At 42.6% G+C, this 24,249-nt stretch overlaps 2 protein-coding genes across 2 annotated transcripts in view; one reads left to right on the forward strand and one right to left on the reverse strand.

Moving 5' to 3' along the window:
• The first annotated feature begins 6,922 nt into the window (after positions 1–6,922).
• On the forward strand, positions 6,923–12,794 carry ARL11 (ARF like GTPase 11). The gene has a single exon (XM_014260597.2). It carries the CDS (start codon positions 7,255–7,257, stop codon positions 7,840–7,842), a length of 588 nt encoding a protein of 195 aa, XP_014116072.1. The 5' UTR covers positions 6,923–7,254; the 3' UTR covers positions 7,843–12,794.
• A 6,050-nt stretch (positions 12,795–18,844) lies between these two features.
• Positions 18,845–24,249, reverse strand: part of KPNA3 (karyopherin subunit alpha 3) — a 49,331-nt gene continuing 43,926 nt past the window's right edge. Inside the window, exons 17-18 of the mRNA XM_005516350.2 lie at positions 23,900–23,994; positions 18,845–21,573 (exon numbers count right to left, since the gene is read on the reverse strand). Of these exons, the coding sequence (XP_005516407.2) occupies positions 21,475–21,573; positions 23,900–23,994 (194 nt within the window). The 3' untranslated portion in view covers positions 18,845–21,474. The remainder of the gene's footprint in view (positions 21,574–23,899; positions 23,995–24,249) is intronic.

The following is a 24,249-nucleotide window of genomic DNA, read 5'->3' on the forward strand; positions in this document are numbered from 1 at the left end:
CTTTATCATCCAATAAGTCCTTAAATAGTAGTTTCAGGCAGTTTATACTGTGTCTTAGCTTTACAAGGAGCTGAAACAGCTACAAAAGTGCTCTGTGTGGAGCAGAAATAATTTTATTATCTTGCAAATAACTAGTTTCAGTTCTTTTTCTCTCAGTGTGGCTTTTTGTAAAAGCCAGCAATAACAAAAAGCAACCTTCTTCTAACATTTCTTTTTCAATAAGGAAAAGGGTTATGAAACCTGATATCCGTCTTGGAAAAGTTATGACTGACTGGAAATGTTATGGAAGCATTAAATAGGCCAACCAGGCAAAGCAATGCTATTCAGAGACAAGTTTTGTAGAACAAAAGGAATTATTGCCCAAGACACAACACAGATAATGTGTGTTGCTGGCCTTGGTGGGTCAGCTCGGGTGCTGATCCCTCTCTCTTACACCAACAGCCTCAGTTTACATCTCTTGCTATCAGTAGCAGGTGACTGTGAAGGGCTTTCCTCAAGTGACCAAAGTGGGGACACTAGAAATTAAAAATGGAGAATAGCTTGGCATGGAATTATACCCCAAACCCTAATGCAACCTGATTCTGTAATTTCATTCCTAACGATATATTGTCAAAGCGAGAAATCACAAAGGTGTGCATAGTCATAGAAAAACCCAAGTTTATCTATGGACTAGATATCAGGAATTTATGATCTTTATCAGGAATTTATGATCTTGTTAATTTTGGATTTAAAAGCTTGTTCTGTGTCTGCAGCTCTGTAAGTGACCACAAAGAGTGAAGAGTCATGATGGCCACTGTCAGTGACCTGTTATAGGATATTAAAGGAAGAAAATTCTTCAAAGTGTTTCTTGGTTTTCTCCTCATTAAGCATTATTTTTTTTCCATCAGTAGGTTAACTGTTTTCATTCAAAGTGTGGAGTCCTAGGACATGATGCCAGCTAAATCTGATGTGAAAACAATCTGAAGCTAAATGTGACCTGCATGGAGCTGACACTTCACTCCAGCTCCGTTCTGCAGTGTTCACCATAAGCTTCCTGTGCTACACTAAACAAACCTACAGCTGCTGTTCAGCAAAACCTCTTTCAAAGTGATCCAGATGCAAAAGGGTGTCGAGGGCCACCCCCTAAATCAAAGCCAGAACTCTGACATCTGCTGTTTGGCAGAAGCTGATTCCACTGGAGATAGTCACTCCATTGAGAAATGTGTGGGAAAACATTGACGCTCTGTGGCCAGACAGATAAAATGCAACTTCTGAAATTTCACAGGTTTTCATCACTTTCTTCCATTTTACCAAACAGAAATGTAGTAAAGAACAGTTTGCAGCTTTTATTCTTGTTGCTAATTTCCAGTATCTTTTCAGTAAATTTTGTTTATTGGTATAAAATGTTCTAAACAGGGAAGTGAAGGCAAATAATTAAAACAAATGATAAAACAAAACTTTGCATCCAAACCTCCTGAATCTGAGGAGCACTGAGAGTGAGACCCCGTTGTTGCTCTGGAGCCTGTCAAGTTGCACAAAGTACATTTTCAGGTCCAAGCTTGCGCTGTCATTTTAATCCCATTTTCTTGTTGTGGAGCTGGAACAAGGGAAGGCCACCTTAAAGGGAGATGTATTTATGTATTGCAAAGCAACATTCCTCCAGACTAATCCAGAGAGATTAATTTCATCAGCATATCTCCAAAGTACAATTTTTACTTCCCATAAAAGTAACAGATAAAATATTAGCTATATCATATTTAGTACAGGTAGGGAGTAGGGTTAAGCATCATTAGATCTTTAGGGCTTCCTCTCCATAGAAAACAAAGGAATACCAAAAAAAGCCCCCCAAAAGCCAGTCCTTGCTTCATGGCTTTTACATTCAAGATATGGAGAAGCACGTTAGGATACAGGAGCCTTTTTTTGACACATGTAACAGTGATGTTTTTGTAAGCGTACACATTTTTTGCTCCTTTTTTTTTTTTCTCTTCAACTAGAGACAATAATAATGAAGAATTGAGCTTAAGGCCTCTCACAATAGTCAGAGCTGTGTTTTAATTAGTTTCTAAGGTGAAAATGGCTTATGCAGTATGTGGCATAGATGAGTGTACAACCTAAGCTAGGATAGAGACCAACTGTAAGAAGAAGAGTTAATGAATAGTATCAGGAAAGGGAATAATGGTGTCAGGATCAGGCAAGATGCCAAAGAAGCTTAGTTTTAAGTTGTCCTGAGGAGACAAAGCTAAGATGTTGGGGGTCAAGGAGGAAGAGATCTGAGAATTTAAGGCATATGAAGAAGGACCTGGAATGAGAGTTTCAGTGACATAGAAGAATACAGAACACTGCCAATTTATGTGGGAAAAACTAAAACAGTTTGGGTAGCACTTTGGTTGCAAGTATGTCTAGAGAGAGGACTTGCATCCTGATAAAATTCTAAGCAGCTTTGGAAATTATGAATTCAGAGACTAGAGTAATAATATTTATGAAAAATATTTTACAGTCATATACAAAAGACATAGTAATACAAACAGAAATCAAATCAAGCCAAAGAGTTTTCCTTTCCATGTCATCCTGCTGTTGAAGCACCTGCCAGCTAAGGGATGAAAATATGAGGGAAAAAAGTCTTTTCTCTGTGCCACATTTCTCCACGTTCACCTTGTTGTCAGGGTGCAGTGCAGGGAGTTACATCAGGGTCTGATGGTCAGGACCTGTCCCACTGTCCCCAGCCAGGGAGCAGGCAGGCTTGGGGCACATGCAGGACACCACCAGCCCTGGCCATCAGGCATCTGTGTTGAGCAGGATCTCACACCCTTGGGCATGCTTGTGTCCTAGAGGCTGCTGTCCTGCAACCCAGGGATGGGTCCCAGCAGGCCAGACAGGTGGGGACTGAGAAGAGACAAGGACCAAGCTTCCTCTCTTGGAAACTGAGACATTTTTGTGAGTTTTTGTGCTTTCCAGCTAGAGTCATTCCCTACTGGAAAGAGTTAACTTTGGAAAGCTCTATCTGCTACCAGTTATGCTACCAAAACCCATGTTCCTTCACAAAATGTTTGTCCCAGGAAATGAGGGGAAAACAGGGACCTCAGGATGAGCTGGGCGTGAGAACGATGTCCTGTTTCAAATCCCACCAGGAATGCCCTGGAGGTACCAACACCTCTCAGAATGCTTGTTGGGCACCTGAAGAACAAGTGCTTAACATCTGATGTGTCTTTTGTTGCGTGAGTCCTGCCATTCTGAACTTTAGGGTGTTGGTACAACTTCAGGCGATCATATCTTGTCAAGAGACATCACTGCAGGCAGGCTTTTCTAGGGCATGTCCTAGCCTGTGGCTGCCTTGTGTAACTTCCAGACTATGCTAAGCCATGTTTCAAGCCTCTGGGAATTCAAGTCTTGGGGAAGAAGCAGCTTGCCTTCAGCTGCCAGCTCTCACAGCTACCCACTGACCCTGATGGAACTGGCAGCTTCCTGGGCACATGCCCGGTGAACTGGCATGAGTCTGTTAGCAGGAGTGAGTTTCCTGTGGGCACGCCAGAAATCGGGGGCAGAACAAGAGGAATGGAGCAGGATGCAGAAAAGAAAAAGGCCAAATTTCTCTAAGCCTGAACCATCACATTTGGCTTTGCTGTGGTTTTAGCCTGGGGCCCTGGCTAGGTCAAATCCAGTGATCCCAGCAGGTCCACAAGGAACTCTCACAGGCCAAACAGAGAGAAGTCCCCTTCAAGGTGACTGTCAGGTCACAGGTGGACTCTCCAGGTCGAGACACCTGCCTGTGCCCAGCGGGCTTTCTCACCAGCTGCTGGTCTGAACATGCCCTCCATGCCTTCCACATATGATACAATGAAGAGATCCTGCAGAAAACACAGGCAGGGTTGGGTGCATGGTGGCTTTGGTGGCTTTTCTCAGGGACACATGCACATCTGGATGGGGACGCACACTGGCTGGACTGAGATGTACTTGTTGTTCCAAGCAGATGCCATTTGGATGAACACTCACAGTAAGAACCAGAACTACACCTGTTATTCCTGGCTCTGTGAAGGGTTGTCTCCCTGGAGCTGCCTTCCAAAGAGGTGCCACAGGTTGGAACAAATGTGAGTTAATATAAGGATCAGGACAAAATCTCTGTAATTGGAATATTTGGGGCTTGGGAAGGAGGGGGGATTCTCTCCTATATTACTAGTACTGATTACTGCTTATTTTGGGATGAATATCTAGGAAGCAGAGAAACGCATGCCTGAAAAACAGCGAACAAATAAATTGACTGAAATTCTGTGAAACTATAAATGGAACAAGAATTGCTCCTGAGAATTTGGGGACATGAAATACAAGACAAGAACATTTATTCTATCCACAGAATACACAGCTTGAATACGAGCTGTCCTTGTCTCTGAACACAATGTCTGAATTATTTAGTACCTGGCCTTTCTGTTCCAGCAATAGATGCACTCAGAACTAATCTTGTCTGCTTTTACTTTCTTTTCTTTCATTCTATCTTAAACAGACTTGTAATTGCTCCTATGTATTATTTATTGGAAATACTATGCTTCTGTAAAATAGCTGTGGGTGGAACAGGCTCTATAGGCACAATTTGAACCTTGTATTTGGAATAATTGTCAGGAAGAAAGAAAATGGGTTGCAGTTCAATACATAGGGCATAAACATGTAAAAAAAGAAAAAGAACATAGAGTTTCCTCTGTTTGCCCATGGATTACTGTGTTCTGTGCCATAGAAAACCTGAAGGGAATCATCAGTAGAACTGTGCTTAGTTGCATCCTTTATTCTGGCTTTATTTCTTCCTTTTTCCCTTTCCCTTTCTTCTTTTTTTTTTTTAGGAGCAGCCTTCTTCTGTAGCATGTGAGGGAGTGATGCAATCAAAGACTCCATCACATCGTATTTCAAATGCTCAATTATTCACTGAATGGTAGAGTCTCCACCCTTGCTTCCTGTACCTATATTTTAATTTACTTGAAAGAAATTACAGTGCTGTGAATGCCTGGTCAGATTAAACAGATGTGTGTCACAGCTACCTGCCAAGTCTCAGGGAAGATGAGCAGCAGCAAAGGCAGGAGAAACAAGAAAAGATCAAGACACAATTCACTTGACCCACAGTTATGTCTAAAAATACCAGCTATACTGATCTCAAAGGACAGTGAAATATGGGAAGGAAGGTTATTCCAAAATGGTGAACAAGCAGATCAAGGATTTATTTTAAAAAGTTAAGAATATGGACAAAAGGATAACCCTCAGGCAGCAGCACACACATCAGGGTGTGAAAGCAGTGCCCTGAAGGGGCAGAATCCACTGCATATTACAATTCTCTTTTTTTTTTTATCCACATCCAGAGAGCTTTCTGCCAATTTTGCACTTACAGACTGGTTTTAGAAAAGATCACATGTGAACATATGCTGCACAATTTTATTGTTGAATCTTGAGAAAAAAAGGCGTATGCAAGTCCTTATCACTGTGTTTCAGTATTTAAAGGGTGGTTACAAAGAAGATGGAGGATCCCTTTTTACAAGGAGTCTATGGAAAAAATGAGCAGCAATAGGTACAATTTACTCCTTGGGAAATTCTGATTGTGCACAAGGGGATAACTTTTCACAACAAGAACAATCTGCTATTGGAATAATCTCCCCAGGGGAGCAGTGTGTTTGCCAGCATTGGGGGACACTTAAGATTTGGCTGCAGAGGGTGCTGAGCTTCTTTTAGACCATGCTTTTGCCTTGAAAGGTTGGTTGGACCAGATGATCCTCGAGGTCTTTCCAACTTGGTATTGCACGATTGTTAAAACCCATCTCACACATCCACAAGCTGCATAAATCTTGTGGAGGCTCTCGGTGCCAGCCAGCTCTGTGGGTTAACAATGGGAGAGACATTTATCACCGAGGTATCTTGCAAAACATTTTGGACCCTTTGCAATCCCATGCAGCCTAAGTGAGCGGAACTCCTTGTGTTACTTTATTTCTCATGCATCTTCCTTTCTGTTAAAAGATGGAAAACTGAAGTATCTTGTCCCCAGAGGAAGAAATATGCCTCTCAGTGACCAACTGACCAGAGAGTCCCTTCCACATGCTGTGCTGAACGTCATCCCCAGCAATGCTTGTGACGTGCAGCTGTCATGTGGGGATTGCTGGGGAAACCGCATGTCCCACAGATGCATTAAAAATTCCCCTGTGGCCCCAGGGAAGCAGGAGTAAATCCCATTTCTGTCTCAGATAAAGGTGGCTAGAGAGCAGCTCTGCCTTACTGCTGTGAGGTGAGCTCTGCACACCTCTGAGCAGCCTCTTAGGAGCAAAACCCAACCAATAAAGAGGGGAGATAAATACCGGCTTTGCTGGGACTCTGCTGGCTGTCATCAGCCGCTCTTGCACAAGCGAGTCTGGGAGTTGTCACAGCAGCACATTTTTGCCTCTGGCATGTAAAGTGCAAGGGATGCTGTCTTGTTAAACAGTTTTCTGTTCTTTTAGGGGATTTTTGTACCTCCTCAGCCACAGAGGACTGACTTTGCTTCACTTAAAAAAGTTCAAATGTTGTAAATATTTTGATGTAAAGAATTTTATGGATTTTTGCCTCAGGAATGGCATTTTGACTGATTGTGTTTCAGTGAGACATTAAAAAAGCATGCTTGTGTGCATTTTTTAAAATTGCTGTTGTTATCATTTGCACAAAAGGTAGTAAAAGCTGATGAAAGAGTGATTTGTTTTCTACTTTTTAATGTAAGAATGGCAGAAAAATCGTTGTCTTGTTGCTCAAGAGGCTTTCAATCCCCACCCTTGAGCTGTGATTCAGCAAATTCTCAGCGTAACCCTGATCTGAAACCCGGGTTCCTCCTTGTCCTGTCCAGGCGGGGGTGGTTTTCTCCCAGACAAGCCAATGAACAGAAGCTCATTTATTTATTTATGTGGTGAGGAGGAAACTTGCTCCACAGTCTCTCCACCTCTTCCTGCAAAATGTTAGCTCTCTTTCGCACCAATCACTTCGGGTCCTGAATGAAAACAAGTGAGCAGCAGCGGAGCTGGGGTGTAGAAACTGCTGTGTTGAACATCACTCCCTGACTCTGCTCCACACCTCATCAATAATCGCTCTCACCTCACTTGAGCTACAGAGAGAAGCAAAAGCCGGCTGCCCGCGTTTCTTCAGCAAACCTAAGGCGCTCTTTCGGAGAGGCAGGACTGAGCACTCTGTTCATTTCTGACATCATCGAGGAAATACGCTTGCTTGCTATTTTTTTTTTGGCTGCTTTTCCCCTCCCTCCCCACCCCCAGCTGCGGCAGTATCTTGATGGGGAAGCTGATCTCCAAAGGCTGGCGGAAAAGAGATGCTCGAGTTATCATGCTGGGGCTCGACTTTGCCGGCAAATCCACCCTTCTATACAAACTGAAGAGCGGCCAGGCTGTGGAGACCTGCCCCACGGTGGGATTCAACGTGGAATCTCTGCAAACACCCTGTGGCATATCTTTCACCCTCTGGGATGTTGGCGGACAAGACAGCCTGCGGGCCAGCTGGCCCAACTACCTGGAGGACATCAACACCCTCATCTTCGTGTTTGACAGCACGGACATGTCCCAGCTGGCCAAAGCAATGGCAGCACTGGAGGAGGCCCTGAGCCACCCCGGCATGGCTGGCATCCCTGTGCTGCTCCTGGCCAACAAGCAGGACGTGCCAGGAGCGCTGGCTCCTGCCAAGCTGGGGGAGATGCTGCGGCTGGGGGGGTTGGCAAAGCACCGCTGGATGCTCCGGGGCTGCAGTGCCCACAGTGGCCAGGGCCTGCAAGAAGTCCTGGCCATCCTGGGAATGCTGCTGCGGGGCTCAGAGCAGAGCTCCTTATCCCAGGAGCAGCCCATCACGGGGCTGGCAGAGAGGAGGTGAGCTCCAGAGCAAACCTGAACCTCAATGGACCCTTCCCACTCACGGCTGCCAGCAGATTTGTCATGGAGGATTCCAGCCTCCAGGCATCCCCTACAAGGAGCAGAGCTGAAGCTGGCACACACTGTGAAACACCCAGCTCCTCGCTGCCAAAATCCACCAGGAGGATCTCTGAGCAACACTCCTGTTGTGGAGCAGTTTTGGCTGCATCTCTTGGACTCTCATCTCTGCAGCTTGTCCCACTGTCACTGTGTTCCACTCATCCACCGCTCGTGTGAGTCCAGAGGTTCAGCAAGGATGTTTTTTAAGACTTACGAATTATAACAGAGATGTGTGCAAGGGACAGAAGTTTTCTTCGTGCTTCAGCTCCCAGCCCAGATGCACCTATCCAGATGGGATGATCCCCACATGGGGGGAGCTTGGATGTGCCCCTTGCTGCTTCTGTCTCAGCATGAATCACATGTTCATTGGCTGGGAATGCAGGAAGGCACTGAAAGGAATGGCTGATCGGGAGCAGCGTAAGCTCGGGAGTTCAAATGGACAAGCAACTAATTGGTTTTAGTGTGGCATGTACAGGTATAATAATCTTCAAGCCATGGAAGCAAGCTGGGATTTGATGGTGTAGTGCAGTTTGAGGATGTATGTATATTAATTTATGCTTTTCTTGAAATGGTTCTTTCTTTCTCCATTCATCATTTTTATCAAATAATTATTTCATGAAAATGGTCCATCATTTTCCTTGGATTATGTTTAAATATAAAGAAATAAGACCTGACTTCAAGCTGCTTGGAAATATGTCTCTATAGCCAGTCAACCTCTAAATATCCTCATGGTGGTCTGAACAGCCAAGACAAAACCCTGTCTCTCAGACTTTTGAAACTGCATGAGACCACTCCACATGCATTGGTTGTTAACCGTGGGCACCTTTGGGCACAGGCAGGCTGGTGACCAAAGATGTCTCCACACTCAGCTGTGTCCAGGGCAAATGAAAACCTGGCAGCTCTCGGCAGGACCAGGTCCCATGTGGCGGTGATGGTCTTCGTCCAATCCTGCTCAACCTACCTTTGGAAAGACCTATAAAATGTGTGCCAAGATTCTGTTAGCCAGAGCTAAAATTAAAATACTTCATAGTCCCTGCTTCATTACTAAATGAATGTGGGAGGGATAGGATTCAACATTTTTATTTCTGTTTTCCATTTCTCTTTCTATTCAGAAATCAGCTACTTTCAAGGAATGGTATACTCAGCCTAGAAAAATCATGGAGAAATACATGGCAAAATCCTCTTCTGTTCATAGCAGAGCATTTTACAGTTGTTAAAGAATTAATTGCCCGGCTGTTACTGGTGCTGTTATTAGCCACACTTGGTAGAAGGCAGCAGCTGGAATAGAGAGCTCAAAGTCACAAAGAAACAGAATCAGACATTTATAGGAAAGTCCCAATAAAATAATCCTTCCCAACTGTTTCAGCTGCATTACTGTAGAACTACTACGGGCTATAAAACAGTCCTGCAGCATCAATGTGGCCCAAGCAACCACAGTTATAAGTGTATTTAAACAGCACTGAATCATACAATTAATTACATGACTTGTGTGCATGGTGAGGAGGACAAAGTCACATCCTCAAATCTTTGCAGGTGACATAAGCTGGCTGATCTATCTCCAGCTTGTTGCAGGTGGTCATTTTTTGCCTCTAGCACACAAGGCTCCAACACACCTGTTGGCCATTTTGGTGTTCTAGAGGCACAACAGGAAAGATTCTGTGCTGCATTGCCATCCCAAAAAAAATTGTCCTTGTTGAGTTTGCTGGTGTTTTGGTCTTGTGTTTCACATGGTGCAAAACAGAGAACAGTGCATTAAGGTAAATTCAACAGAGACTGAAAGGCTGTTGTGGTGATGTCTGCATTTGACTCTAAAGGATTGTCTGCTGGTAGTTAAAAGAGGCTCTGAAGCCTTCCCATTTTCCTGGGTGTTTTTTAAGCTCTTAAAAAAAGATAAAAAATAGGCTCCTCTGGCAGCAAATAGAGGTAACTGCCAGACTTTGGTAGACATCACCAATTAAAAATTAAAACAGCAAAGTAGGAGGTGGGGAAGAAAGGGCAATGGGAATCCTGATGAAGCAACATTCCAGTTACTGAAATTGTTCTCACTTCCCCTGAAGCAGTAATTTGGCAAAACACCCCATCTCATGGGGCATCATGTGATTTACCATCCTTGTTTTCTGGGATAAGGCTTTTCTGGACACTGGGTCACATTACTCAGCCCATTTTATGCCATTGTTCAGAGACTGCCAAAACAATGATGGGTTATAATATTTGAAATAACAACACAGAGTACTTCTAATACTTCTAATGATTTCTCTTTTCTCCTGTTTCGGACAGCTGCTAAAACAAGTCAGTCTAATGAGCACTGCACTGCTCTAATCAAAGGCTTGCAGGACACTCACCCAACAGCACTTAAATGTTTTGGTGTCAGAACTCCTGCCTGGCTCAAAGGGAGCAGCATGGCAGTCTGCAGGAAGCAGGCAGCTCGAGGGAGGGAAGTTTGTTACCTAAGTCCTGGCAATTCTGCAGGAATGCTCCTGCCACATGGAGATATTAAGACCTAAAACACCTCTCCTTATTGATTTCAGCCAGGAGAGAACCCTCAAACTTAGTTTCCATCTTCCTGGGCATGTGATCGATGTCACAGTCTCGGCACTGATTTACAGAAATAGTACAGCTTCTCTCTGAATAGCAGGTAAAAAGAAAAATCCTTTGAACTTTGTTTCAGGTTCCTTACAATTTGAAGCATCCTTCAGGTTATTTGTCCTAGAGCCCACTCTGGTTGCTCAAGATCCCTTTTTAGAAACTTTTGTGGATGCACTCTGGTGTGCATTAACCTTTATAGTGACATCAGCAGAATCCATAATTGTGCATTAATCTCCTCAGCCACCCCTCCACTGAGATGAGCCGTACAGGTAATTATCTACCCTTGCTTGGAGCTGTCACAGCAGCCTCCCTGCCCATCCCATTAGCAACTCCAGCCCCTGGGCCTCCCATCACATCTCTGTTTTGCAGGGATCACTGCAGTGGGAGTTACCACCATGTCTTGCTGTTTTTTCGAGGACACCAAGATACTTCATTGCTCTTTCACACTGTTTATGAAAGGACATAGCTTACTCCTCACTGATTTATTAACTTTTCTGTGGAACTGATTTTTAAATGAGCTTCCTGAGTATGAACCCAGCACAGATTTATTTTTTAATTCTCATCAAGAAGTTTTCCATCCACCTCCAGAGAGCAGGAAAGCAGCAAACTGGGGGAAAAAAACGCAAACAACCAACATTAAAACCAGGAAGGACGATTCATCTTTTCTTCTTCACCAGCCCAGGAAGGGTGACTCACCTTTTCCCTGCTCTCTTCACAGCTTCCATGTTTCAGCCAGTCCATGACACTAAACAGTTTCTACTTTGCACAGTAGCTGATTTCTGCTGCTGGCATTGCTGCTTTATTTTCAGATGCAGCTATGTGCTACTTGTCCTGCAGCTTCTGGTGGAGCTTCCCTGATGGGTTTCAGTATTGCTGAATGGGATCAGAGGGGAACCATGAGATCCCAGGGCTGCAGGATGAGGGCATGGATGGTTGCCAAAAGTATTCAAAGAGGGAACAGGCAGGCACAGGGTGCATGAGAGGGATCTGTGACCGGATGTAACACCGGGAGGGGGAGTGTTTGGGCAGCAGCCAGAGACCTGGAAAACGCTCAGGGGAAGAAAGGTCAGTAAGAATTTCTTTTAAGGCTACAAAGAGCTTTCTTTTCAGATACAATATGGAGAAAAAATATTCCAATCCCCCTTTTTTTGTTAGGCGACAGACTGTACAATGCAGTGAAATGTCTTAATTTTTGGTTAATACACCTAACAGCTGTAAATTCTTTCACTTAAAGAAACTCTGAAATACCACCTATAAAGATTGCCCACAGCTAACTCACCAACAAAAAAAAAGGAGTAAAACCATATGTGAAGCCATCTCTGAAAAAAATCAAAACTGGTGCCAAATGGTATTAAAAGCCAGCCATGCAATAATGTTTAAGACAAATGACAAACTACTGTTCAATACATCACAGGCTTCAAAGGTTAATTAACTGGCCTTCATCTAAGCTTTCCCACACTTGATTTTTCTCATGATGCATTTGCTTGAGTGAAGCCCTGAGCCTGCCACCTGGATATTGTTAAAAATGCCAGGTGAAGGCTGGGATTTGGATTAGGAACCCAGGGATGCATCCATGGCCAGGAGTGCATCATCCCCCATCTCATACTTCACACAGTGTGACTTGCATAAAATTCCTGCCAAAAGTAAAAAAAAAAAAGGATAATTTAACCAACTGCTATGACCCAGACCTGACAAGTGTATTCTCCTCTGCCTGTGCTCCACCTGCCTCTCTGGGGTCAGACCAGAAACAGAAACTTCTGCTCCAACCACACCAGGACACTTCTCCCCTCCAAAGTTCTAATGCTGTAAACCAGACCAGCACTGCTGGAGTCTGAGACACAGAGTGTGTGCCCTTGCTTCTGATGCTTAGCTCTAAGATCCAGAAAAACACTGAATTTTATAGAACATGAAATTGATGAAAATGTTTTCATGGTGATACTTGAAAACAATTGTTAAAGCTAGATAGAAAAAGCCAAAAGTGTGAGTGTGTAGATTAGAAAGATTTCTTAAGTCACTGGGTGAAAAAGTTAAAGTTTAGAGTTTAAAATAGTTTAGAAAGCAGAAGACAAGATGGAGGATTTAGTGTTGTTTCTTTTACTTCTTCATGTTCTTCTAGAGGTTTTTGGGTAATAGTAAGTGATTGGATAGAAAATGCTGCAGTGCAGCACACAGGTGTTGGGTCATTGGGTCATTAAGAAAAATAATATACGTGTCTATTGTTAATTAGATAAGAATGAGTATAAAGATAAAAGAACTGCGTGGTTCGAGGTTCGGGGCCATTTTGTATCTTCAAAGGCCTAAGTGAGCCACAAGGCCATTTTGTACCATCAGAAAGAAATGAGCCAGATTACAGTGAATTGAATTGTGAATTGTACAGATAGTCTGGAGAGACCTGCCAAGTTTTGTGATAACATCCTAATAAACACAAGAAACAAGATCCTAACAAGCTTTGGAGTTTTTGTCCTGACCCTGAGGACTGTGATAAGCGGGACTCCCCATGAGGGAGTATCCCCAAGGAGCTCAGCTCAGAGAAGCTGAGAAATCCAAGAGTGAAAAGAAGTGCAGAAGAAGCACAGCAGCAGAATCGAGAGAGAAAAAAAGAAACAAAAAAGAATTTTTTTAAAAGTTACACAGCACCATCAATGTCTTGTCTGCTAATTGCTGTGAGGAACAATCTCTCTGGAGCTCCTAGAGCTGACAAACTGCTCTTTAATCCTTCCTTACACCTCAGATTTTTATTAGGTTTTTTTGGCCTGTGCTGGCTGGACAGATTTGGATGTGGCAATGAGGGTTTTTTTTCCAACAGGCCACAGCCACTGGCACAAAAAAAACCCCCCTACTTGGTGATCGTGGCTCTGCAGCAATGCTTTGCCTTGGGCATAGGATAAATATTTATGTTTTAACCAAACAGTGGTGGGGTTACAAAGCCACTGGTTTCTGCAGAGAGACAACAAAGTCACAAGGGCCCTTGTGAGGTTTGATAATGGTGGGAAAGGTTTGATAATGGTTAGGAAAGACTAAACTGGGAGTTTCCTGGGGAAAAACAATACCAGCTGAGAGTTGGGGCCCTCATTTCCTGAGCGATCAGGAGAGAGTCTGTTTTGCTCATAAAGACACTAAATTTTTGACAACATTTCCCAGTAGTTCTTTTGTTTAATAATGGTGTAAATGAAGACAAGTGCTAAAAGTCCACCCTTCAACACAGCGCTATTTTCAGAGACATGAGGTTTGGGTCAGTACAGGGCTGGAGCACTGCACAAGCTGTAAGGAGTCAGTGCCTCAGGGTGGAGCTTGCTCCCCCCTGTTCCTTGGGGAAGGCCAACACAGAGGCAAAACATGATAGACCATTCCTGAGGATGCTCCATTTCTGCAGGATGGGGTGGACCCATCGCTAGCAAAGCAAGGGAAGCTCAGCCAGGAAGAGCAGCAAACATGGGAAAATAATCCTGAGTCTTCAGAGCTGCCCTGGGAAGAATGGGCATGATGTCCACCATGCTCCTGAGGAAAAGCAGCTCTGCAAAGAGCACCTGGGAATGACTGGGAGGGTGGGGAACACCCTCCTGCTGGAGATGGCTGCAGGCAACCCCAGGCCTTCAGGTGATACAGGCACCTTAGCCTGGCAGGAAGGTGCTGACTTGACTCCTTGGTTCCCCCAGGCTTTCTTTCTTGGAGAGACCTTTATTGTCCTGTATTTCCTCCCTGGGAAGAAGCACTTATGATTTACTTCAACAAGACGGCACTCTATCTTAAATAAAAAATCCAGATGAAGTATTTTTTTTTGCTCTTTTCTGCACCCTACCTTTCTTCCACATCATAAAAACACTCACATTGCTATCTGTTCCCCCAGCACCATCGGCAGAGGTAACAAATGATCTTCCTGTACCCTTCCCCTGGCAGAGCTGAAGACCCCCAATGGTCGCCTCCACTGCTGCTCATGGGAGCTCATGTGCTGCTGGAGGCAGGAAAATTGCTGGAAAATGGATCCTTAGAGAAGTAATTCTCTGGGAAAGATGAGGGCCTCATCAGAGAGAGAGGCTGAAAATGCCACAGAATGGCTTCTGACAGGCTGTGCCTTGCTTTTGCCTGTCACTGGGATCAGCAGCCTGCGGACATGCGGTCCCTGACTGCCCAGTCCACAGCCATGCAGGAGCATCTCAGCCTCTGCCATCTTCCTCTCAGGAGATACATCCTCATGGAATTATTTCAGTCTCTTTGGTGCTGGAATTAATGGATCTCCTCGCCATTTCTTGAAGGTGATGTGCCCCAGGAAAGAGCTTACAATGGCATGCCTGCTGTGAGTTTTGAGACTGCATGTTATACCCATGATAGAATAGCAGTATAAATAAATACAGCTGTTAAACCCCCACCAAAACAAACACCCAAACCCTAAAAAACAGGAACAGCACAGGAAATTTCAGGTGCAAAACAAAAGCTAGGTAGCCTCAAGTCAGTTGTTTAATTCCAGCCATCTGCTTTATAACCCTAAGCAACTACACACTGAGTAAGGAGCAAATTACGTGCAGACCAAGTTTCTCTGGTGTAATGGAGGGGGACAGCCTGACTTGGGAAAGCAGTCCCCAGGCACAGAGCCTGCAGCTGGCACTGACACCCACCCTGCAAGGAGCTTTTGCTTCTCTGCCACCGCTTTAGCTCTTGCACAATCTTAGGTTGGAAGGAACACGGATGCAGTTCAGCAGCCTGTTGTGTGATGACTTTCAAGGGGGCAGAAGAGAGTCCCCAGGTCCTCGGGGTTAACACTTTAGTGCTTGCAGTGCTTCTCTTTGAGGAGGTGACTGGGACTGGGGTAAGAGCAAACAAAGGCCCTGAGGAATGTTTGTTCTATTCTTGCAACTGGAAGCATAAGAAGCAGTCCCAAGGTTACATAAAGAAAAATCATGGATCTCAGTAAACTTCCATTTCTAAACATGCAGGACTCACATTTGGAAATTTTCTTTCCAATCTTTAGGGGCCAAGTCTTTCTTCTATTAAATTTAAACTAATACACAACTGAGGTGAGTAAAACTCCTACAAAAAATCAAGAGTTTATATGTTGACTAAAATATCAAATACAGAGAAAACTGTGACCTTTACAAGAAGCGATTTCTTCCCTTTCCAGCAGTTTTTAATATTTCAAGAACAGACCTCTGGTTGAGTTCACATAAAGACACCTCCCTGGATACAGATAGCCACACAAAGTTCAGTGCAAACACTTGGCTCTGTGCTGCTGACAACAAGGTTGTGTTTAAAACCCCAGCAGTTCAATAGCAGGGAGAAAGGAACACGCTGCTGCTGCAGGAGCAAGATGCCACCTTGTTAATTACTCCCTTGGACTGGGCCCTTTTCTCACCAAAGGGTTAAATATTTCAGCACAGAGCCCTGAAATTTAAGAATTTGAGACTGAGATTAGGGAGCTGGGAAATATTATCACTAAGTATCCAGCACATCCAGCTCCCTGTAAGTGTTCACAAATGAGCCCTTTGGACAGAATTTCTTCCATGTGAGATGCAACGTTTTAGCAGCAATTGAAACAAATACACATTAAAAAGGGGGGCAGTGGGGGTTGGCCTCTTTTTTAAAAAGTTTTTAATATTTGTTCTAAATTGGTAAAGGCAGTGACTGAGAGATCTGAAACAACTGGAAGAGCACTTTTCTTTTGACAAAGCAACACATTTTTTTAAATTTGCTACATGTTTGGCTTAAACATGAGAATTTGACAAGTCCAAATGCTCCCTCTACACCTATCACCTCCTGCGATTTACGTGCTGCCGTGCTTAACATGACAAAACCTAAGAGCAGGCAAACCACTCCTAGAGAACCTGTGTCAAATAAATACTCTCACTATTACTGGGCCAGACGTCCTGCAAGCTGGGATCATTATGGCAAGAACAGAAGGAATTTGTCCCTTATTTTCAATGTTATAACATGCAGGCAGTATGCAGATTTCAGAGAACTCTACTGGGCCATTAAAATATGAAATACAGGGGAAACCAGCTGCAAACTGCATCAGATAGATAGGAACAGGGATGGGTCTAATCTCAGGGCAAGAGCTGCAGCTTCCCTTAAGCATTTCTCTGCACAAACCTAGAACTGGACTTGCTGGAGCCCACTAGCAAAGTATTTCAATTTTATCCTCCCTCTTCACATACAAACAGTTTTGTATGGGTGATCATCTGTCTCCGTGAATTAGAGTTAAAAACAAGCAAATAAAGTGGCTGAAAATGATCAGCCTGCAAACAACAGATGCAGATGTGGGCTCCCTTACACTTCATTTCAGCACGTTAAAAAAATCCAACCACCAGTTTTCCACAGGACCCTGCTTGGGAAAGAGGATGGTTAATCCATGTTCCACACCTTTGTGCGTCCCTGGAGCCTATTTAACGTATGAAGCAAATGGACAATCAGCTTCCTCCTGCAGCTCCCCCACCGTGTCCAGGTGTCCAGAGAAAAGCCTCCCTGCAGGCCATCTCAATCCTTCACAGAATTTGCCATTTTTCCTCGGAGGTTCTGTGGTGACATTCACCTATTCTACTGCTATAGATAGAGGCAGAGAACAGCCTAAAGGCTCCAACCTTCATTTTAAAACAAAAGAATCACGTTATTAACATTCTTAGGTGCGATACACAAGGTTGCGATGTCTCCAACATCAAAACCTTACAATTAAAGTTGGAAAAAAAACAGCTCTTATGTTCCTTTACAAACTGGGATGCTGCTCAAGAAAGCTGTGTCAAGAGTGCACTTGAACACGAAGCTGCTCGTGTGCCTGCAGCAGCAGCTGGGGAGCTGTGGGGACAAGCCAGCAGCACGGAGCACACCTGCCCATTACTGTTTCTGTGGCAGGATGATGCACACACAAACCAGGATCAGGGGAGCAGAAAGCTACTCTAGCTCCTAACTGCATCTTGACACGAGGCAGTTTTCCTGAGCAGCCTCAAGTCACGTCCCAGCCTGAAGCAGACCTCTGCAGCTCAGGCAGCTCCAGCTCACTGCTGTCAAGGTGACAGTGACAATCATAACAAACCCCTGCAGCAAAATCTCCCAAGGCTTTGCCTGTTGGAGCCCACAGTTTTCTACTGATTGGGTTTTTTTCCATTTCTTCCTGAAAAGGGCTTCCTGATGGCTTGGCATAATTTGTTGTCCTACATATGTCTGAACAGAAGCATAATTATGCCACAAAGAGGAGTACTTTTTATGCAACAGAACAGAAGGAACACAACACATTGCATTTGGTGGAAAGGACTAATTTGAAAGACATTCAGAATCTAGAGGGCATTAAAGAAGAGCAAAATAACAAAGTGGACCTCAACTATCACTGAGCCCACTGAGATGAAAAAAATCGATTAAACACCTGCCTGTCAGTGGCTCTGCTTATTCATTTCTCTGTTTAGCAGATGAAGCAAACCAAATGAAAGTGTCTGTACTTTTACAAGTATGGGGAAACATTAAGATATCATCTAGGTTTTACTCTTTCTAAATTAGAAATGTCTTAAAATAATGCATTAGTTAGTCCAACAACATAGTGTCTTTCAAGTCCTCCAGGTAGGATTTAGAGGATGATTAACAGGTTGCAAAAACCCAACACAGTTCAGTTTGTCATCTGAAAGCTGAAGGAACCAAAGGGATTAAACAGCTTTTGGAAATGGGAATTAGATTCTTATGAAATCTTTGTCTTCTATATCCCCATGGACAAGCATTTGTAAAGATTTAAATACAGCACTGGAAGCCCATCTCCATCTCCCACCCATGGGGAGAGGGGTTTCTCCAGGTGGCTCAGCCAACCAACACAGAGAAAGGATGGCAAAGCCACAGCTGCAGTCACAGGCACCTTTCAAACAGTTCAAGTGGTCTCCTCCCACTGGTGCTGTCCTGTAATTAAAGCAGGACTGTACTAATTAGTAGGCTGCTGGACAATGCAAGCCTCTGACAGCGCCAAGCTGTTCCCAAGCAGCACCCCAATGGGGTCACTTGTGCCAGGGGGAGGGACACTGGCTATGAAAGGCTGTCCAGACCAAGGCCAGTTTTGGTACACACTCCCAACCCACACTGGGCAGGAGTTGGGCCCCCCTTGTGCAGCAGCATCCTGAGCTTAAATGAATGCTCAGTCAGCAATCACCATCACACCAGGAGCCTGGAAGGTTTCTGGAGGTAGAAAACAACTGTGGAAGTTCCTTGACACACTTGGTTCACCGTCAAGCCTTTGAACTGAAGTCATTATTTCAATAATGACATGGAACAGCTGCAGCCCACTTACCACAGCCTCCTGTACACACCTGGGAAACATCTCCATACAAAGTATAAAACTCCGTATCCAAAGTTTCAGAGATGACTGCATTAGCTTACTTTATTCATACTTGTAACATACTTCAAACTTTGATGCGGAGTTCTGCTAACTAATATCTAGTCAAAGACAAAAACCCCTAAGTCAATCCATGAAGACTAAGCAGTTCCATAACCTTCAAAATAAGTTCTTGAATGTTGTATAGTATTTGATAGCAGCTTTTTATTGGTTACAAAACCTAAGCCCATATACAAAATTAGGAACACATTTAGATGCCTCTTTGAAAGAACGTTTTAGTCTATTTTAACTGATAGTTTAAAAAAATAATAAAAACAATGCAATTTTAAACACTGTTCTGAAAACGTAAAAGTGCAGCAATATACTTTGTTTCCTTTATTAACTATGAAATGGTGCAATCCCAATCAAAAGCTGATAAGGTCACAGCAGAAAGAACTGAGCAAGCACTTTGTCCTGCCTTACCCAGTTCTCCGATGTTCACTTTTACTGTAATGCATTGAGTGCAAGAAAAAGATCGAATCTTTACAGTAGAGGAAAACTGTTGCTTCAGTATCAATTTGTATGTGATGTCTAGAATAACAGTGAGCGTAGGCTGAATTGGGTATGCATCAGTCTATATGGCATACAGGAGACTAGACTGAATTAGAAGGGGCGAAATATTTGTTCACAATAACATTTGCTGGAACTCTAATTTTACAAAAACTTTGTGACCTTACCTAACTTTGACTTTTTATTGTTTAGTTTTTTAGCGAACACCACACAGTTCCAAGATTTTAGACTATAGTGTGTGAATAGGATGCAGTTACCATATGAAGCTTCAACTCAACTTCTGGGAAAAGAAAAAAGGCACAATGAACTTCAACTCAATTTTATGTGCACAAGAGTTGAAAAATCTGAGCCACCTTAAAGAGAAATTGATTCTAAAATTTATAAAACCTATAAATAATCAGAGGCCAAACCACTATATTAAAACAGATTATCTAGCAAGTAAAAATCTTGCAGTTTAAACATACGCTTGTATCCAGCTGAGATACAAGACAACTCACTCTTTAAAGTGGCTCCACCTTGGCAGATATATATTTAATGAATGCACACCTGCTATGTGTTGTTCATCAGTGGAAAAACAGCTGATCCACAAAGCTCTGATGGCATCTGTCCTTATCTTCATCACAGTAAATACAACCCACATCCAATAACTAAATTAGTTTAGATTTTTCTATCCCTTCACATCAATGCATTGGGAAATTACACCCAGTAAACAACAGCAACAAAACCAGTTTGTGTGATAGCTTACAGAATTTCAAAATTACCGATCTTCGCCCCAGCAATACCAAAATCCCTTTGAAAGTGACTGGGTCAGGCGATTTTCCAAAAGCAATGACTTCACATACCTTATATAAAGTTATTTAATGTGCGCTGCACATCAGGTTTACGCTGAGTAACGGCAGCTTCGATACAGCCTCACACATCAACCAGTTTGTATGTTTTTAATCACATGAATAAGATTTGAGACTAACTTGTGAATTATTCTTCCAATACTCCAAGAATGAAGCTTTTATGACGCTTCTAAGTAGTTGCTGGTTTGTTGCCAACCACATCATCATAAGCACTGGTTACTAAGTAAAAAATAGTTTAAGACTAAATTACAGTAAACATGAAAGCTCCACAGTTTAAACCCAATATAAATCAACCATATCCAATTATCAATTTAAAACAGAAGATATTGACTACTGAAAGTTGAAAGCAAGATTCTTTTTAAGTAATACATTTTTGGACAGAATTTTTTTTCTACAGTCTGGGACTCTTGCTTTCAGCTTAAACAGAAGTTCAAGTCCATAACAGGTTGTAGCTCAGGTAAAATACCATGCACAGCATTTGATTACTTCAAAACAGCAGGAACACACAGGCTGAAGTGAGTGGTCAAATAGGGCTCGCTGTTCTCAAAAATTAGGTATAATGGCAAAAGCTTTACCAGTCCAAATCTACAGTTCATTCTCCAACCCTGGTTTTCTGAGGCAGTTAATGAACACACATCAATTACTGATAGCTGAAGTAGTTTTTTTGTTTGTTTTAAACTTAAGTGTTTAATCAATTGCCAAGTGTTGTGTTTTTATAAGTTACTTTTATTTCAGTTTCACCAATGAAATTCATTTGGCTTGCATTTTTGAATCTATTCTTCCACGTAAAGTTTATGAAAATATGTTTGTGGAGGACGATGATGGAGGCTCAGAGCAAACTGGGCCCCTGTAAAGTCTTCCAAAATGTATGCATCATACCAAAGTGTCTTGATCCACAGCGCACCATTTTCCAAAGAAGCTACTTTTCCGTGGAAAGCCAATGTGCCACCACTATGGAATATTCTTAACAAAACTGCAGATTGCGGTTGTCAGCATGTGGCACCAGGAAAAAGGCAAAAAAAGGTAGTTGGGACTGTTAAAAAGAATTCTGAAACAGTTTAGGAGATCATGCATATGCATTTACAGTCCATGTGATAGTGATGTTTGGCAACTGCAAAGTGACCAATACATGGCTTGCTTTAGAAGCATCAAAACGAAGAGACGTGTGTGTCTTGGAGCCTTTTGTTTCTTCACTTGGTAGCCATCTGGTGGTGCTTCGTACTGGTGTGGGACAAGAGAAGCTGCACTTTTTTTGAACTTAAAAATTAAATTCTTTTGTTTGAAGGTTGGCTGTTGGGTCGAAGTTGTAAGTACCTCCTTGAGTGGCTTCAGGAATGAGACTGGGGTCTTCATCAATCTGTAAAACACAACAGCACGAACACATGAGAGGCCCATTTCTTGCCTGATTGGGTATACACAGAAGAAATTCACAAATGTTCCTGTTTTCTTTGTTTAAATATTATTGCAATAAAATCAGATCAGTTTTTCCAAATCAATTCCCCAAATGTGTTTAAAAAGAACAACACAACTCTGTTCTAATACATTAGGGAAACAGAAAATTGTAATGGTTAGGGACAGCGCGCTGCTGTTTGGTCAAAGCAGTTGCTATTTTAGCTGTGCAGTTTAATTTTCAGTGCCAATTTTTAGTACTTCTAGAGTTGGCTAATCACTAGTTGTGGATTCTAAAATTAGTTTTGTACTTTCTCCCATTTTCTTTCAACATGAAAATACATTTTTAACAGCAGCTGATAGAAATACTTATATAAAGCTTAAAAGAGTTCTTAGAATCTCCTATCAGAATTTGAAGAATTTAGAACTACTCATTTCAGAGCAGTTTTATATAGGTCTCATAAGCACAATCTGAATTTGTTTTTAAACCAGAAGTACTTCATTGCACTATGGATACATAGGGAAATGGATCAGCAGCCAACTTCACCCAGCTTCCTCAGAGCTGTTAGAATTTAGGTATTTACAGCCTCAAGGAATAGCAAATAACATGGTCAGTAGCAACAAAATGCACAACTTCAAACCCAACCCATCCTCCTGCAAATCACCAGCTGCACTGATCTCTGAGCCTCATTTGAGACCGCGTCATTCTGAAGCAGGAAAGAGCCCTTGTGTGTGGGGGGGTCTGAACACCTTTCTGAGACCTGGCCTTGCAGTAGTGCACACATCAGAACTGACTCACCTAAAATCTCTCTTTACTTTGGATGACACTGTCTAAAACAGGGGGAGGAGATTAAGGCCTTTTGTGACAGCAATGATCTACACATCATGCCCAGACTGAGTCTGGTTTCAGAATGTTTTGCAAAACCTTTTTGTTTTGATAAATTAGCACTTCTGCCTTCTGCAGGGATACTACAAAGTAACCCCACCTAAGCTCACCTGCCTTTAACACAAGAAACTGACGTCAGGAAGCTGTTAGTGCTGTGGTAAAGTACAGGCTGTGCACTTTACAGGGCTCAGCAAAGGAACAGATGGGATTAGCAATGAAGGGACATCAAGCAGTAAGCAACAGCTCATGAGAATACAGAAGATCCTGAAGTGACAGAAGGCAAGAACTCTCCTGGACAGTCCATCTTAACACTGCCAATCAGGCTAACATAACCAATAATCTCTGGTTTCCCTGGGGCAATTATGGAAGTTCTACTATTTTGAGTTTCAGAAACTCCAGAAAACACAGTAACAATATAATAATCTGAAGAAAAGTCCTGTTCTTGAGTAAAGGAGGTGTATTCAGCCCATTAGGCATAGATTAAATTGTGTTAATGTAAGAAGTAAGTGCACAAAAGGGAGTACTAACCTCAACAGGGATATTTTTCCACCCACATCAACCGGACTGTGCTCTTCAGGTAGACACAGGAGTTTTAGAGTCTCTATGGAAACTCTAAAACACTGCTCACAGAATCACTGCAGGCATAGGGAACTTTTCACATATCTTAACCTCTGGTGACTAACTTCCCAACCACATGATGGGCCCACAAATTGAAAATCACTGAGTCCTGAAGTTAGAGCTGGCATTTGGAAAGCTCAATTTAAGAGAAGAACTGAAAACATAATTTTGCTAGGCTGTAGAACTACAGACACCCTGGACAGCCTAGAAAAGATCATTTGTCTTTGACTGCATGTTGAAGTGCTCCTCAGGAACTCACAAGCAGCCAGTACCAGGAGGAGCTAGAACCAGAGGGTCAAAATACCTATTCTGTGTGAACCAAATATTGGATGGTCTGGATCAAACAGTTGCAGAAAGTTTTGATTTTTTTTTGATCTTTACACTGCAGAATCCAAACTGAGCAAACAAAGAGCTGAAATACAAAAAATTATCTGAAAGTAAGGATCTGCTGCCCCTTGCAAAGACTGATGTATGAGAAAATAAAGAAGAAAATAAAAATGAGAGTCAGAGAACTGTTTAGATTCTAATCACAAGTAATTATGTGTCAATCTGAAAAAATGAAGTGAGCACTGATCAATTTGTCAGACAAAACTAGAGAACTCCTCTTGATTTTACTGAAGAAAGGTCCTGATATTGAGAAACTCTTCAAAGACTTTAAATTGAGGGAAACTACTGAACAAGGACCAGGAAAACTGACTTTGGAGATAATGTTTGTTTGTGACCACAGGAACTGAGGAACAGTGACAATGTACTTACTAAGCATATATTTCTCCACCTTTAGCATACTTACATCATCACCAGAGAAATATTGATCTATAATTTCAAATGCTAGTTTATAAATGTCTTCATTCTCGTGCTGTTGCAAGGCTTCGATTTTCTCTAACCCTGAATAAAAGAAAATAGAGAATAGTTTTGTAGATCAAACCAGAGTTACTGACTACTTAAAAAAAATAAGAAAAACGATTCAACATTACTACTCAAACACACTAGAAAAGATGTACCTAAGTTTGAAAATATGATAGCAGCTATCTTGGTCCCTAAGAGGAAAGAGAAGTACTTTGCGAACTTTACATGACAGGGAATATTCCATTTTATGAACAATGGATAATGGAGTCTTCTCTTTGTTTAGATGAAACTCTT

Source organism: Pseudopodoces humilis, chromosome 2 (genome assembly GCF_049639895.1).
Source record: "Pseudopodoces humilis isolate 2021_Gansu_Grassland_sample_001 chromosome 2, ASM4963989v1, whole genome shotgun sequence".
Classification (NCBI taxonomy): domain Eukaryota; kingdom Metazoa; phylum Chordata; class Aves; order Passeriformes; family Paridae; genus Pseudopodoces; species Pseudopodoces humilis.

Bases quoted from the DNA above. Each gene is read 5' to 3' on its own strand.
- ARL11 (XM_014260597.2), top strand. From the start codon at position 7,255: ATGGGGAAGCTGATCTCCAAAGGCTGGCGGAAAAGAGATGCTCGAGTT.